At 40.1% G+C, this 17233-nt stretch overlaps 1 protein-coding gene across 9 annotated transcripts in view; it reads right to left on the bottom strand.

Annotated features, from left to right (window-relative positions):
• The window catches only part of KALRN (kalirin RhoGEF kinase), a 638197-nt gene that overhangs the window by 282782 nt on the left and 338182 nt on the right, over window positions 1-17233 (bottom strand). For 6 of the 9 annotated variants that reach the window (XM_025374819.1, XM_025374820.1, XM_025374823.1 and 3 more), the window contains exons 16-17: window positions 10235-10354; window positions 3481-3699 (exon numbers count right to left, since the gene is read on the bottom strand). In XM_025374819.1, the coding sequence (XP_025230604.1) occupies window positions 3481-3699; window positions 10235-10354 (339 nt within the window). The remainder of the gene's footprint in view (window positions 1-3480; window positions 3700-10234; window positions 10355-17233) is intronic. The other 3 variants (XM_025374821.1, XM_025374825.1, XM_025374827.1) reach the window with 1 other exon arrangement.

The raw sequence follows: 17233 nt of genomic DNA, 5'->3' as shown, positions 1-17233 counted from the left end.
TATGGATTTTGGAATCATCTTTTTATGGGAGTTGATGACATTAACTAAGAATAGTAGGTAAAGTAAGAAAGTAAGACAGTCTGGTATCTTTGGAGTTTCAGTGTTTTTACATATTGTTATAATCTCACAATAACTATAAATTAGGTAGAACAGGAAACGAGGTTTGGAGAAGATAACTTGATTTATCCGACCATCTGTACTTGTCCCATAGTAAGTAGCCTCAAGCAGAGACAAAGGAGGAAGTTGCCTATGTTGTATGGTTTACGGGCCATAAATGAATGTCATCTTTTTCCTCCCCTGGAGAAAAATGTCTCAAAAATCCAACCATAATACATGACATCTCCAGGATCTCTATTACAAAATACACATTTCCTGTAGAGGAGTAACAAATTTGGGTTAACCTAAGAGATAGTTAAGAAGGTTTTTAGTTCTAAAGATGCTGAGAGGCCATGCTAAGTGACCTTATAAATGAACTCAGAAGAGAGCAAAGGCATTTTGAAGTAGGTTTGGAGGGAAATTCAGCCTGGGTCTCACAGTGGAAAACTCAAGGCAGCCTAGTATCAGGGCCTGGAGGATGATGCAGAAAATTGAAACTCATATTCCATACAGACATCCTTCCATATCTGTGGGTTCTACATCCATGATTCAACCAACTATGGATTGAAAATACTTAGTTAAAAAGTACAGCAATAAAAAATAATACAAATAAAAACAATAGAGTACAACAACTATTTACTATAATACTTACGTATTATAAGTAATCCAGAGATGATCTAAATTACATGGGAGAATGTATATAGGTTACACGCAAGTACTATGCCATTTTATATCAGGAACGTAAACATCTGAAAAGTCTGGTATCTGTGAGGGGTCCTGAAACAAATACCCCACGGATACTGGATTTCCTTCAATAGACCTTGGGATGACTGGATTTCCTTCAATAGACTTTGATTACTTGTTCGGATATGGCAGCAGGGAAGAACAGCTATGACTATCCTTGGCCTTCTCTGAGAAAGTCTTTTGATGAAAGATGTCTTTTTTTTTTTTTTTTTTCTTTTGAGATGGAGTCTAGCTTTTTCACCTAGGCTAGAGTGCAGTGGTGCAATCTCGGCTCAATGCAACCTCTGCCTAAGTGATTCTCCTGCCTCAGGCTCCCGAGTAGCTGGGATTACAGGTGCCCACCACCATATCCAGCTAATTTTTGTATTTTTAGTAGAGACGGGGTTTCACCATGTTGGTCAGGCTGGTCTTGAACTCCTGACCTCGAGTGATCCACCTGCCTTGGCCTCCCAAAGTACTGGGATTACAGGCATGAGCCTCTGTGCCCAGCCAGATGAAAGATGTCTTTGGATAGGGCACTCATTGAGTTATGAACTGATCTGAAAGATGTGCTGAAAGCTGTCCCAGAAAGAACACCCTCATAGCCAGACACGCTTCTCGCGTCATGAGAAGATCTGTCACCGAACTCAAGGTGACTTCTCTAGTCCCATCTCTAGCATCACGTCTTTCTTTCTGAAAGGCCTGAAACGTGCAGGCAGCTCATGTTTTGAGATAAAACAGCTTATAGACATGCAAAAACTTTAAGAAAAAGGGTACTTAAGATCTGTCCCATGACAGGACTGAACTTAGGAGCAAACAATTTGGGAGTTGGAAGAAATGAAAAGATTATTAGGTATAAATACTTTAACAAGAGAGGAAACAGAAATCCAGAGGGGTAAAGTAACCTTTGGCAAGGTCACTTCAGGGTAAAATTTCTTGACTCCTATTCCAGTGCCCTTCACCATCTTGATCCATTTCAAATTAAAATTTGTGTATAATATTAGACAGGAATTAAGCCTCATTTGTTTCCATACGGATATTCAGGTGTCCAGCATCCTTTGCTGAAAAGACTTTCCTTCACTCATTGAATTTTTTTGTCAAAAATCAACTGACTGTATATATGTGGATCTATTTCTATCACCACTATTCTGTCTCATTGTGTTTATTCTTATTCCAAATACCATTCTGTTTTGATCCCTGCTGCTTTAGAATAAGTCCTTAAATCAGGCAGTGTGACTTGTCCAACTTTGTTCTTCCTTTCAAAATTGTTTTGGCTGTTCTAGTTTCTTTGCATCTGTATTCTTTGCATTTTCATTTTATTTCCATATAAATCTTAGAATCAATGTATCAATTTCTACCAAAAAAAAAGCCTGCTGGGATTTGACTGAGACTGTGTTGAATCTATGGATCAACTGGGGATGCTCTTTATCATCTTAGTCTGCAGCTTCTCACTTCTGTGGCCATCAAAGGAGTCATCCCTCTGAAGCAACACAAAGGACTGAGAGAAGGGATGGAGACTCTAACCCTGGCTGCAGGGCCCTCTGATGCACATGTCACACTTTCTCCAAGGGAGACTTTCCGATGGTCCCTGTAAGTCACCCAAGGAGAATGATTCTCTGATTTATTTCTACCAGGGAACAATTCAGAGAAGGAAACTACTATACATTGAATAAAATTACTCCTGTTTTAAACCTGTTTCATAAAAATAATTCCCTAACAGCACCCAAGTCATTTAAAAAATCCTCTTAGCCCTGTGCATATTGCTGTACAGATGAAAGGGTAACACACTGCATCTTTATGGCCCTGCTGCCCAGCTCCTGCCTTTTCTCCCACAGCAGCATCATCTTATCCGGTGCATTCCTAGTTCCCCAGTGTCAGAGAGCTGTGTTTCCTCCATTAGACTGGAGGCCCCAGGAATGAAAGAACCATGTGTTTTTCAAGCAGTGCATAATGCCTAACTGTGGTAGATTTAATTATTGTTCAGCCACTATTCATTCTCCTCTCCTAACCTTCATAGGAGGCATTGCTGCCTCACTGACGTTGGCTTGGCCATGTGACTTATTTTAGCCAATGAGATGAAAGAGAATATGACACTAGCAAAGACTTGAAATGCACTTGTATGGTAGATTTTGGACTCTTGTATTCCTGCCTTTAACTATAAATGTGCCTGAGATGGCTTCAGGTCAAGGAGGACAAGAGACATGGGAACAGATCTAGACCCAGTCTGCATCTCAAAGCCTAGTTCTACCAAGTTCAGCCAAGATCAACTGAACCCCAGACACTTAAGCAAAAAAAATAAATGTTTATTATTTTATATCACTGAGTTTTGGGGTGTTTTGTTACACAGCACTATGGTGGTAACAGCTGACTAATATACTGTCCAAATCTAGCCTTTAGTATACACCCAATTTCTATTTCAACACCTCCCTATAGATCTGGTAAGTTTGAGAAATTTATGAGAAACAAACCCCATGGTCCAGTGCTCAAATGGCAAGGATGATAAGGAAGCCAACTGTGGTGTTTCCACAAATTATTCTTCAAATGTTAGTACGGAGAGGACTGGCTTTTCGCTGACGTTAAGTACTGCACATTAACACTGCAAGGCAGAAAATAGTCCTCTGTCAATCTCGGCCCCACAAGCCCCACAGTCCTTTCCCTCACCTGTTCAGAAGTTTTGTAAAAGGCCACAGAGGCATTGACCAGTTTTAGCCGGTCTTCCATCTTCAGCATGAGCTGCTGCCAGTGGAGGGCCACCTTCTCAGCACATTCCCGGATGGCATCGGCATCGTAGTGGCCGGCCTGGAGCAGCACCTCGGCTTTCTGCTGTACCTGCAGGGCACTCTGGTGCGTCTTCTGCAAGGAAGTGGCATGAAAGAGGGACTGGGCACAAGGAGAGGAGAGAAAGGTCCGTGGGAACAACCCAGGCGTGGTATGGGAGGGGGTGGAGTGAGGCGTGAGTGAAAAGATGCAGAGAAGTTAAAGAGCTTTAAATGACTGATCCAGTTTGTCATGACCATTAATACATTATTATTTTTAAAGCATATTTTAAAAAAGAATATCATACATTTTTATTAGCTAATCTCTCACGACCCTAAATTCTGTCCCCATTTCTTTCTTTTTCCTTGCAGCACTCTAGATTTTAAGGACATTTCAGTTTCTATAGAAGGGAAACAGAAGTTGTGTATCAATCTGCTCCCTAACTGGTTCATAAATTTCCTTCGCATATAGAATAATAAAATTGTACATTGAGTTTTCAAAGGAGGTTACTACTGCAGTCCCATTTTACAGATCAAGTATAGACAGCACATGAAAAGAAACTTCATGTAACACAAATCTCAGCTAACAATGCAATCATTTAAAACATTAATAATCAGTTGAAAAAGATTCCACTTGAAGGAATAAATTTGGAAGGTTAACAAAGCTAGAGAATAATCTCCTACATCATCCCTTAATTACTTCACCGGGGGGCACAACAGTGCAGGAGATAATTCACCTCAATACATAATCCCCATGTTATTTACATATCCCTTCAGGAGATACATATATATGTAGAAGGTCTATTTTCTTTCTTTTTTCTTTCTTTCTTTTTTTTTTTTTGAGATAGGGTCTTGATCTGTCACCCAGGCTGAACAGTGCAGTGCAATGATGCAATCATGGCTTGCTGCAGCCTTGAACTGGGCTCAAGCAATCCTCTTGCCTCAGGCCCCAAAGTAGCTGGATAGCTGGGACGACAGGTGTGTGCCATCACACTTGGTTAATTTTTCACTTTTTGTAAAAATGGGATCTTGCTGTCTTGCCCAGGCTGGTCTCAAACTCCTAGCTTCAAATGATCCTCTGGCCTCAGCCTCCCAAAGTGCTGGGATTACAGGCAAGAACCACCACACCTGGCCAGAAGGTCTATTTTTTTTTTTTTTAATCCTTTCTGATTTAGGCTAAATGTGCTATGTGTTATCTGAGTTTATATTAACTGTAGAAGGTGGGGAGAACTAGGGTGGCCGGGAAAGAACCAAATGGGATTAAGATTTACTAAGACAAAATACGGATGTGGATGATCTATAAGAGAATGTTAGAGCCCCACTGACTTGACAGAGCTAATATCATCCCAACCTCAACTGCTGGGATTGTTCCAGACTGATGGAGTAGTACTAATTTGGTCTTTGCACTTTGAGGAAATAATAGTTCAGCTGGCAGTGAAAAAGAACAGCTAGAACTCAGTAACTTACTCCAGAATTATTTTCTTCTTGGGCAGCAATTCTGGACAGTTCCCAAGAGCTAATCCACTCTGCACTCCCTGTGTCTGAGTAGAGCCTTACTCGTTTTCACCTATACCTCTCCCTGATTCCCACCATGATGGCCCTTCACCCTCATTCCAGATTGCAGTCTACACATTCTCATTTATCTTCTCCAGTCTATCCCCCACCTCTGGCTTCTCTTCACCCTCTCCTGAATCTGTACTCAGAGTTAGCAATGCTAGCATGACCTCCTTAGCAACCTAGACTCCCTCATTCCCTGCCTTGCCACTGAGTCAGCCCTCGATCCGATCCTGATGACCACATCAGCATTTGGGTTCCTAATTGCTTAACGAAGCTAGAGAAAGTAAGCTAGTGGGTGGAAACAATCCACTACAAATCCCTGGTTTTCTTCCTTTGTCTTGCTTAAAGGCACCATTTTCTTTTCCTGTCTCCTAAATGTAGAGGTACCAAGGTCAGCTCTTCCCCCACCCCCACCCCTGCCCTACTGCTGCAGCGCTCTCATCTCTTCCCTTGGTTTCTATTGTTTTCTCTCTGCAGATGACTCCCCAGTCTATGTCTCTTGTCTGACATCTGACTCTTCTTCAGTTGCCTTCAGACGCAAGGGTGAGTTGCCTGCACAGGTCTCACCCTAGTTAGGAGCAGCACTGATTCAGTTGATCTAGCTGTCTGTCCTATGTCAGCCTGCCAGAAAGATGCATTCAGTAAAAGTGATCTTCCTGGAGAGAGGAGAGGCCCTTGCCAGTGAATGGGAAAGGCTTTCCTGCTCTATTAGAGCCTCTACCTCTCCTAGACAGCTTCTCAAGTTCCACAGCTGAAACTAAACTCCTCTTATCTTTAAAACAGTTTTCTTATGGTAATCTGCCACTTCTGTTGGCACTCTCCTTCTCTCTCCTCCTAGGATTACAATCTTGACATCATTCTTGCTTGCCGTTCCCCTCTCCCCAGTCCCAGGCCTGCCCTCACCACTTTACACACAGACTGTTGTGGTGATGACCTAATGAGTCTTCTTGCCTTCCATTTCTAATTCATAAAATTCATCCTTTACATTTTTAACAGATTCCTTTAATTCTCTGTAATGGGAAGTATTAGCATTATAAGACTTCTAACATCTTTTCCAGCTCTAAAACTCTCATTTTATGTCATAAATGCCACTACCTTCTCTCAATTCAAGCCTTCAGTGGTCTTCCCATTGCTTTGAAATTAATTCCAAACTTTGGAGGCTGTCATTAAAAGGCCCTCATTACAACATGGTCCCAAACTACTTCCATAACATGATCACGAATTACTTCCTTACAAAAACCCTTTGAAAACACACCACGTACTTTCTTGCTTTTGCTGCCTGCATTCTTCCTGCCTTTTATGGCTGTCCAAATCTCTCCCCATACATGTTCCAGCTTCCCTTTGAGACTCAGCTAAAGTCTACCCTCCTTGGATGAGGCCTTTTCAGATAGCCAGAGACTCACTGTAAACCACCCTCTTCTGAACTTCTATGTCACTCATCTAACACTTGGCTGATTCTCCTTACTTAGACTGTGACACTCTCAAGGCAAGGATGGTTTGAAAAATCATAAGCACTGTGCTTATGCATATATTTTCTAGTTCTCTCAACATGACTACGAGGTGGATATTATTACTCCCAATTCACAGATTAAGAAACTGAGGCTCAGCTGGCTAAGTGACTTGACCAAAAATGTACAACCCAAAGAAGTAATGAAACCAGAATTAAGACTCATATTTGACCTATTCCCAAACCTGTGTTCTTTCTACTATAGCTCATCACATCATTTCATCTCTAGCAATTGGAACAGTATCTATAGTATCTCATTTGGAGGAAAGGTTCACCAAATGAACATTAACAATTATGATAATTATCTGGCCTCTTTTCAATATCTAAAATGAGCATAGAATTGTTATCATAAAATAGTTATGTATTTTTCTCTGACAGTGGAGGAGTAACCTTGATTTTCCCACAATATATGGAAATATATATTATATGTAATATATATACAAATGTTCTTTCTTACTTTGAAATTCATTATCATGTAATAGTCCTGGGAGTACCTTCCCCCTTTAATTTCCTGAATGATAAACTCTTATCCATATAACATAATCTTTGCTTTGCTGAGCTTAAGTAATTATTTTGCACTTATTTCTACTCCCCATTATCTAATCCTGTTGAGTGCTATATCCTTAAGACATGGATTATCAAGGACATTAATATTTAGTAGGAGTACACAGAAGAGAATGGAACTGAATCAACTGAATTTATTATCCAGTTTTAGCTACTTCTTCTGACATAATGCTTATTCTTAAAATGCATAAGAGGATTTCAAAGAACAATAGATTTTGAAGTTCACAGTTCATGAAGATTAATCAGCCACATCTTAGATACTAACAAATAATATTCTGGGTTTGACAAAGCTAAATTTCTTTCAAATGCTCTGTACTGCTTTCCATCCTGAATGGCTCTGGGAAAGACTTCTTGAAACCGAGGCCACTTCAGGTAAAAATCCTGACCTTCCTTAGAAAGACCAAAACCTTCAATCTAATGAGGTCACCCAAGATATTATAAGTTAGCAAACATCATAGTTTGCCCATGACAGTTCCAGCATATGCCTATTTTTCTGGCTTAGTTATTAATAATTCCCTTCTTCACCTTTAAAGGATCTCATTTAAACCATAAATTATATGCATCCTATTTACTACTTTTTTATTTTCCCTGATGGAACCCAGGGTTCTTTCTTAGGGTTCAAGGAAGAAGTCAAATTATGCTCCCCACCAACAATCATTGTAAAGGCCTCTAGTAACACTGTCAAAGTGGGTTAAGCCAAACCCAACTGCTTTCACTCCCTTTGAAACAGCTTATCTTCCCTGGCATATTTTCCTTCTGATGGAGAGCCTAGTCTGAACTGACACATTTAAGGAGAAATGCAGGCCACCTGGAGAAGGAGCATATGTTGCAATTCTGGTTCTGTTCCCTTCATTGTTCTAGGCAATGCAGACTCTCCCTACCTTTCATTCCCAATATCTTCTAGAAATCCTAACTGCTCTGCCATGCCCTCTCGAGACTAAGTGGCCTATATCTCAACATCAATTCCAAGAATATTTGATCAAGTTGTATCCAGAGAGAAACCCAGAACTGATTAAGAGGTGTTTATGCTTAGTGAGCCTCTATTCTGTAAAGATGAAACGGTGTCTAACACAAATGAATACGTACTGCATATGCAGTCATGTGGAATATAGTCATTTCAAGCACTGTGAATACATTTACCCATGCTTCCTCAAAAGTTCATTGAGATGCTTAAGTGTGTTATGACATTTGGTCTTACTTGCCCACCATTTGATTTAGGCAAACCTTCTCACCAAAGATAAATAAAGAGGAGGTATGGCCAAGAGCTGTCTTCATTCTGCCCAGCATGCCTCATAACTGTGCTATACCTCTAGTCTGATCACTCAGCCTTCATTTTCTTCATTGCTGCTATGACTGTGGGAACTTGACTGCTGTGTGTCCAATTCTTTTTTTGTTTTTGAGACAGGGTCTCACTCTGTCACCGAGGCTGGAGTGCAGTGGTACAATCTCAGTTCACTGCGACCTCCACCTCCTGGGTTCAAGCAATTATCCTGCCTCAGCCTCCCGAGTAGCTGGGATTACAAGCACCCACCACCATGCCTGGCTACTTTATTTTTGTATTTTTAGTAGAGATGGGGTTTCACCATTTGGCCAGGCTGGTCTTGAACTCCTGACCTCAAGCTGTCTGCCCATCTTGGCCTCCCAAATTGCTGGGATTACAAACGTGAACCACCATGCCTGGCCCTGTTTCTTGATTATAACCCCAATTCTGATTTTTTCTTTATAGTGAATATATCCTGACACTGTGATATTTCGGTGTGTCAGAAAGCTACAATAGAGACAGCTGATGGTAATAAAACTTATTTCCTCTGGTTAATTCCGCCTTAGAAAATGATTTGCTGATGCAGTGTGTGCAATATGAAGTTTGTTTTTAAATCTCAAATCCCAGACAGTTCTTCTAGTACTAGTAATGGTTCCTAAGAAAATATCATACATCTTAACACTGTTTATACATCCACTATGGTTTCCGGGAAATTAAATGGTTGCAATCAATCAACACTAGCTTAAAAATGGCGAGCAATCAGTTGGATTACTGCATAAAAAGACACAGGCAATTAAAATTTTATTATTTTGCCATCATTGCTGTAGAAATGACCCATTAACGATCTTTTTTTTTTTTTTTTTTAGCAAAAGATAACATCTTTGCATTTCTTACACACTCAGAAGTGGGTTGAATTCTATACTGAACCACAAGTAATGAATGTCTTTGAAGTTTTCATTCTGTCTCTTTTCCCATTGGTAATTACCTTATTTTATTTTTAATATAGTTCCCGTGTCCCATTTCCTACTCTTTTTCCTACACCACTCTAAAGCAATCAGTTCAAGTCTCTCTGGGAAGGACAATGTCCTAGTAAAAAAGGATAATTAAGGGTACTTAAAGCAAGACAAAATTTATATTAGATTATCATAAATGAAGTTTTATTTTTAAATAGCCTTCTAAAAAGTCCCTGTTGATGAACTTCTTCTGGTTGCAGTTTATTCTTTAAATATTGTTCTACCAGCATTATTGAACAACTACTTTCAGCGGGGTAAAAATATCTGGTGCAATCTGCTCCAACGCTCATTATCCTTGTTAAAAGGCAGACTCTGACAATAGTATCTAAGGGTTACATGTAAACCAAATGGTTAAAAACAGGATCCTAATTTATAATGACCTTTGTACTTGTTTATCCTCAATCTTGAGTGATCTTCACCGGAAGTGACTTCTAACCTTTTACTTTTACATTTCCTCACATGGTACATATCTAGAATGTATTAAAAAAACCAATGTACCAGTGGCCTTAAAGGTTGAAGGTACAGATAGATAACAAAGATTCTCATATGAAGTGTGAATACTTGTTCTCTAACACCAGGCCTCCCTGGAGGATGAACCCCTGCATTTGCTTCCCCATAAATTTTTGGGTAAGAGGGAGGCTCCCTGGACCATTCTACCTTCGCTGCCTGAAGGAACACCCACACCTGAGAATCACCCTGCCTGAGGTACAGAGCAGAAAGGGGAAGGGAGGACAGTGCAGCCAGATTTGGGTGTTACCTCGATGGCCAGCTGGAACTGCTCGTGCTCCCGCTGCAGCTGCTCTGCTTCGGACAAAGAGCTGGCATTGACCAGGCTGGCGTTGAGCATTGACTCTCCATTGCGGATCCATCCCAGGACCTAGGGAATCGGGACAAGCACACAGATGAATGGCCTTCCGCAGTTTCTCCAGAGCTGTTGCCTCTTCTCACGGGGACTTCAGACACAGAGCTCACTATCATTTATCTTCTGTTGGAGAGAGGACAGCAAAGGTCTCCATAATTTAAATGGTCATCTCCCCAATCATACAGAGTACCTGTGCCATAAGGTACTTATTTTATGTACCTGCTTTATTCCCAGCTCCACGTCACCCCCGTCCCAATTTCCTCACCCACATAATGTAAACATTACTTAACATGGTGGTACTGTATACATGTCTAAACTTCCTTCTGGAACATAGGATGGTATAAATAAATACATTCCATCTGTTGGTATCCTTTTCTTTTTTTATAAGGTCCAGTTCAAATAACAACAACTTATGGAAACCTTTTGCACCTAATCTCTCCTGCTAGAAACAATCTCATCTTCATCTAGTGCGAGCATATCATTTTGCATGTACCACCTTTATGGTAGTCACCACAGACTTCCTGGTTTCTTTATTTCAACCTATGTTTCATTCCCCCCTGAGAACATAAACTTCCTGAAATCTGGGGCAATATATTAGTCATATTTTAGTCTCACACAGTACCTAGCACAGTACTTCGCATATAATGGGTGTGGTGTAGTTTTTGAAGTAATGGAGTATACCCAGGTCACACCTGAGCAGTAAGTCTAATCTCCTCTACCCTGCAAAATAACCAAGGGTAGGCAGGTTTGAGCTTCAGTAGGTAAACAACCCCAAAAAAGGAGAAAAGAGAAAGAAAACAAGCAAAATAGGAATAACCCATCTTCTGAATCATCAGAAAAACGGGAGTAAGCTATAATATAATCGACTTAAATTATTTAGAGGCCATGGGTAGGCTGAATACAACTTCTATGTGATGTTAACAAGTACTGGGAGAAAGAAAACTCAATGAGGGAATATTAGGATAGAAGAAGAAACAGCTGACACTGTCTAAAGAGTTCTAGGTGAAAAAGGGATGTGGAAATTATCCAGCTAATAAAGTTAGAACAAATAATGCAACTGGAAGCGTTAGGCTCTGAAAACCTACCTGGTGTCTGGTCACCAGAACACTGCCAAATACTTTCCTTATTAGGGAGTCTGAGAGTTTGCTTGGAGAAGAAATAAAAGCTATTCTGAAATTTCAAGATCAGTAAATACCACCCATCTATCACCTCATGCCAAAGGAGAAAGACACTATCTGTTTCAGATTTGCTTTCATATTTTTCATATTTTTCTCCCCTCTACTTCCTCACATTGAACAATTAGAAAATACCAAGCCTAGTCTCGTGCTCTATAACTCATAGGCACCTCTCAAATTTCATCCCTGGGCAAAAAATGACTCATGCCTTATTGTGCATAGATAACATCAGGTCATAAATCCCACTAAAGCTGGGCTACTTGGATTGAGATGTTAATTCACAGCCAGGCTGGCAGATTGTAGATGAGATGCCAATCTGTAAAGCAATTAGTTACAGGAAATAACTGCTCAGGGTGTTCACGTGAAATCCCTGTTGTCACTGGTGGACTGTGGCTGGCTGCCTAGAGGTACTAATTATTTTGAAAAGTTGCCTGTAACTTTGGGTGCATGCATTCATAGACTGCATGCCCAAATGCCTCATCTCTTTGGGAAATGGAGTTTACGGTATCCCTCTGCCATGATTTACTGCATTTTGTTTGGTCTGAAGATTCATTTGAGGGTGTCAGCGAAACGACTTCTCCAAATGCATCACACATCAATGCCTGTAGGACAATTTGACTCCCTTTTGACCTCTTCAGTTTTGTTAGAAAATTTTTCTCTCCAGTTTCAGTCAACAGGAAACATGAATTATAGCTATGGTGGTGGGATCCCTACTTACCAGCTTCCCATTTAGAAACATCATGGGTTTCAGTACCTACTTTTTAAATTATATCACGTCATTTCCTTGTTCATTTTTATTTACTAAATGCTGTTTAAAAAGGCATTCCAGGACTTTAAAGTGGGAGATTAGATTTTAGGAAGCTAAAAATGCATGGTAGTTTACATCCATGGCTTAGCTCCAGAGTGGGGCTGATCCCTATGAAAGAGTCAGTCCTGGACGTAGACCTGGCATAGCAGAAAAATAACATAACATATGGAGTCAGAAACGCGGCTTTTTACTTACCTGGAAAAATCACTTAACCCCTCTGAGTCTCAGTTTTCTCATCTGTAAAATAAGGATAATTGTACCTTCCTTTTCTGCATTGCAGGGTTGACGCAACAATGTGTAAAATGTAAAGTCTGATGATTATGATGGTACTGGTGGTGATTTTTAGTTTGGAGAAAAGCTGGATAATAAGGTGATTATTTATACCTCTCTTAATGAGAAGAGAGCTTTATTCCAGTGTCTGTATGAGCTTACTGGCATATTCTGATGTGATGTAGCTTCCTTAGCTGTTTTGTCATCATTATCCTTTTACTGTGATCACTGATAACCCTTGTTGGTATAATTTTCTATTACTGGTATTTTTAATCTTCCAGGTTCATACAACTGGCTAGTTAGTCTTCTGTGAGCATACAAATATGTGCAAGTTAAGAAACATCATAACTAAAATGAGAAAACGTTGGTTCTACTAATCTTGAGCTGTGTGACCTTGCAAACATCATTTAAGCTCCCCAAGGCTCAGTTTTCTCATCTGTAAAATGTGAACACTTTCCTTGCATAAGGCTCGGGGTAAAGAAAAAATAAAATAATTAATGTAAAAGTATTTTTCTAACTGTAAAATGAATATTGACATTGATCAAACATTTTAGGCAACAATTTAGCCAATAGGTTAGATGATCTTTAAAGATAATTTCCAGCTCTAACATTCCACACTACTTTCAAAACTCAAAGAGTGCCCCTAGGGTGTCCAGGAAAATCAGTTACGTAGAAATGAAGGACTGAAAGAATATCACTGCTTGGGGACTTAAGAGCTAGGTCAAAAGTTCAGCTCAGTCTGAGTTTGAGGGGGAACTGTACATGAAGATCTATTGCTTCTTCAGGCCAGGAAAGCTCAGTTAAGCCCAAGTCCGGAGAATGGATTTGAGTAAGTGGATGAAGATATCCACAAATGGTGATGCCATTTAAGCTGGGCAGGCTGAGCCTTGTAACCATGTAGACTGGAAAGTCGCCTGTAGATGGCTGTGTTCTCAAGGTCACACCTACAGCAAAGCTATGAGGTTGTACTCAAGGCAACTGACTCTAAGGACCTCTATTATAGATGATTTATCACAAGGCGTAGTTGTTTCTGCAACTCTAGCCACAGGAAAAATAATCAGCTCCTCAGATGGTAGCACGGAGCCTGTCATATGTCCAGTATTCCTTAGTTCTAAAAATCCATGGTCTATGAGACTGCAGATGTTCATCCTTCATGGTTTATAGACTGTGGCCATATGTCCTCTTAATTATCTCCATTTTGAAACAAAAGGATGGTACTTGTCCTGTTGGCTGCCCCTCTTTTGGCTCTACTTCAATTCCTCTCTTTTATATTCAGTCAACAGAACTGAACACAGTATTCTCCACAGGAGAATGAGGACACATTAATATTTTCTCCTTTGTCCTAAATGTCCATCTTGATTATATGCAAATTTTGGCCAGCATTTGGTGCAAAGAAGGAAATTAAGCCAATGTCTTTAGTAATGAAATAAATATAACTTCTTTCCTCATAGCTTAGAGACACAACATTTTATAAATCCATTTTAGCTTATTTTCTGCTAAATGCACTGCTTTGCAGGAATACATATGGAAATTCATTTAGTTTTATGCTCATTAGGTAGGTCTTTCAAATCTTTCTGAATTATCTAATAGATGTGAGGTCATCTTCACCAGAGTAGTAATTTTCCTGGTAGCTATCAGAGCATTCTGTGGGGTTTGAAGAGTAATTTGGCATTGAGTGGTCCAGGGATCTGCTCCATGGGCTGTAATTAGTGGAGTGGTTTCCCTTCAAGGTCCACCATTTCTCTAGGGGTGTTTGGGCTATCTATCTTAGATATAAAGTCCTATATAAACCCTCAGAAAGAAAATCAGTTGCATCAATCAATTTCATTTTTTTTGAGTCCATTAATATAATTTTTAGTCTAATGTCTGTGCCTTCCTTGCTTTTCAGTACTTCAGTTTAATATTATTTTGGTAAAACTACACTTAAGGTTATGATGGGCCATGATCACATCTAAACCTTTAATCTATGAGCTCTAATGACATAGTTGTATCATAATCTATTATTGTCTTCTCCCTTTCTGCCCCCATTAATGGCATTTCAATTAAAGTGTCCTTTTTCTTTCTTTCTTTTTTGAGACTATATTCAAAAGAGACTCTCAAGCTACTGTCTAAATTTAGCCTCACTGATCAATACCGACATCTAAATTAACTCCCCTTTTCCAAGAGTCAACAGCTTCCAAATCAATATTTCCTGCTCCACCAATTTCCATCAAATACAAATGCCTTCTCTGAAACTGGATCAGAGGGCTCCCTAAGGAAAGAGCCTACACTGACAAGGAAAACAAGCCTGTCTAATGAGGCATGGTGGCTTAACCAAGCAGCAGTCCCTTGGCATCTCGAGGACCAATGCCCTTTGCAAAGGGTTTGGTAGATTTCCTGAGAATCCGGTTTGAGCAATTTTGTACAGTCTTGAACGACAATCCCACAGTGTGTCATTTTTGTCACGGTAGAAATAAGGAATCTTCCCACCCCCACAGAAGAATTCCTTTTTTGTCTCCCCACTCATGATATTATAAATGGGAATGTATATAGATATTAGTCCACCCCAGATTATTTATATATAGACAGTCCACTCCCTATTTAACAAAATACTTATCATCAGCCCAGTCTCCTCCTATATAGGATGTGTAGTTGGAGAATGAATATATTTCTATTTTAATATCAGCCAAGGAAAAGAGAATTAGGGAGCTGAATCTACCACTGGTGCTGGAGAAAAATAAATGAAAAATCAGGAACAAAAGCAAATTTATATATTTCATTTCAAAGTCAAATAGGAATGATTTTCCTGTTATGTTTTGTTCAGATGGTCATTCCTGCCACCTTCCACTGATGGAAATAACCAAGTAGGTGCAGCAGAGGACTTCGATGACCTGCTGGAGCCTTGCTGACCTCAGACAGGTGCCACCCTCTCCATCAAGCTTAGACTATGCCTGCTCCTGTCCTCTCATACATGGTACTGCTGAGGTCAGGAAAACCTAAGACCATTCAGCTAGAAGGATTCTTATTTTAAATTTTGAATTGATAAACATAATTGTACATATTTATGGGATACATGTGATATTTTGATACAGATATACCATGTGTAGTGCACATTGTAACTGGGATAACCATCACCTCATTTATTTGTGTTGGAAACATTCAAATTCCTTTCTTTTAGCTATTTTGAAATATACAATAAATTGTTGTTAACTATAGTCACCCTACTGTACTATACCACACTAGAATGTATTCCTTCTAACTGTAATTTTGTCCCCATTAACCAACCTCTCCTTATCATCCCCTCCCCTCTACCCTTCTCTCCTCTGATAGCCACTACTCTACTCTCCACTTCTATGAGATCTACTTTTTTAGCTCCCACATGCGTGTAGTATTTCTGTGCCTGGCCCACTTCACTTCACATACGTTGGAGGGCTTCTATTTCTCCTGGGACCACATGGCAAGAGTGGGGGCCAGCAGAGGCAAACTGTAGGACCTTGGATTTAGGAGGCCTGGGCTGAAGTTTCAGCTGACTAGTCAAGAGGGCTTGGGGAGCACTAACCCTATGGTACCTTAGTTTCCTCATTTGAAAAGTAAGCATAACACCACTTCTCCCCATGGGTAAGTTCTCTTAAAATGAGATTATAAATGAGAAAGGACTTCTCATATGAAAAGAAAGTCCAGCCTTAACTACTAAGTCACAGAATTTGCATACTCATTATTGTTCTGGGCCTGCTAGGATTTCCATCAAGTCCTTATAAATAACATGTCTCTCTGGAGACTCAGGTTTGATCCCAGTGTCATTAAGCAGAAACAACCTGGAGGGCAGCACTGTAACCCTGCCTTGCTTGGGGCTCAGGAATGTAATCTGCATGGAATACAGATCTTTAGCATGGCGTGTGTGGGCTATAGCTCAGCACTGATTGGAAGAGATGGGGAGTGGAGAAGATAGACTTATAATAAATAACAATATAATAACTAAGACAGAGGCATTAGAGGAAGGAATACCTTTAATACAAGGAATCAAGCAACAATTTAACAAAATAAGATGCCTTTGGCCCTCATACTAAATTAAAAGGCTTTAATTCTAAAAGTTCCAGCATGCTGAGCTATGGTTTTCTGAAGAAAAAAGGTAAAAGCTCCAGCAGCCACTACAGACAAGAAAAAAACGTGTTTAAAAGATGCTTCTTTGCTTAGGATGATTTGGGTAGAATGGGGCAGAAAGGGGCAACCACAGGAGTGATGTGGTACCTGCCCTGCTGGGAACCCCTCTGGGACCTGTGGAGAGCGGTGATGTGCTCTCTCCTCAGGGTGATTGTGGTCTGCTGACCTCGTAAGCTTCAGTGGCCTCATCTATAAAATGGGAATAAAGTCTACTTCAGAGAATGGTTGTGAGGATGGATGAAGATGTGTGTAACACGCCCACAGCACTCAACAAAATGGAACTATTATTATACTTTTACTTCTTCACCCCCACCTTTGTACAAATAGCGAATTAAAACAATTACCACTTAGTCTGTTCTTAATATATGTACTTTTTGTAATTTTTATTTTTTGGAAACAGGGTCTTGCACTGTCATCCAGGCTGGAGTGCAGTGACATGATCACAGCTCACTGCAGCTTCAAACTCCTGGACTCAAGCGATCCTTCTTCCTTAGCCTCCCA

The sequence above is a fragment of the Theropithecus gelada genome, chromosome 2 (assembly GCF_003255815.1).
Source record: "Theropithecus gelada isolate Dixy chromosome 2, Tgel_1.0, whole genome shotgun sequence".
In the NCBI taxonomy this organism is placed as follows: domain Eukaryota; kingdom Metazoa; phylum Chordata; class Mammalia; order Primates; family Cercopithecidae; genus Theropithecus; species Theropithecus gelada.
Note: the sequence above shows the minus strand (reverse complement) of the source record. Positions and strands in the feature narration are given on the sequence as shown.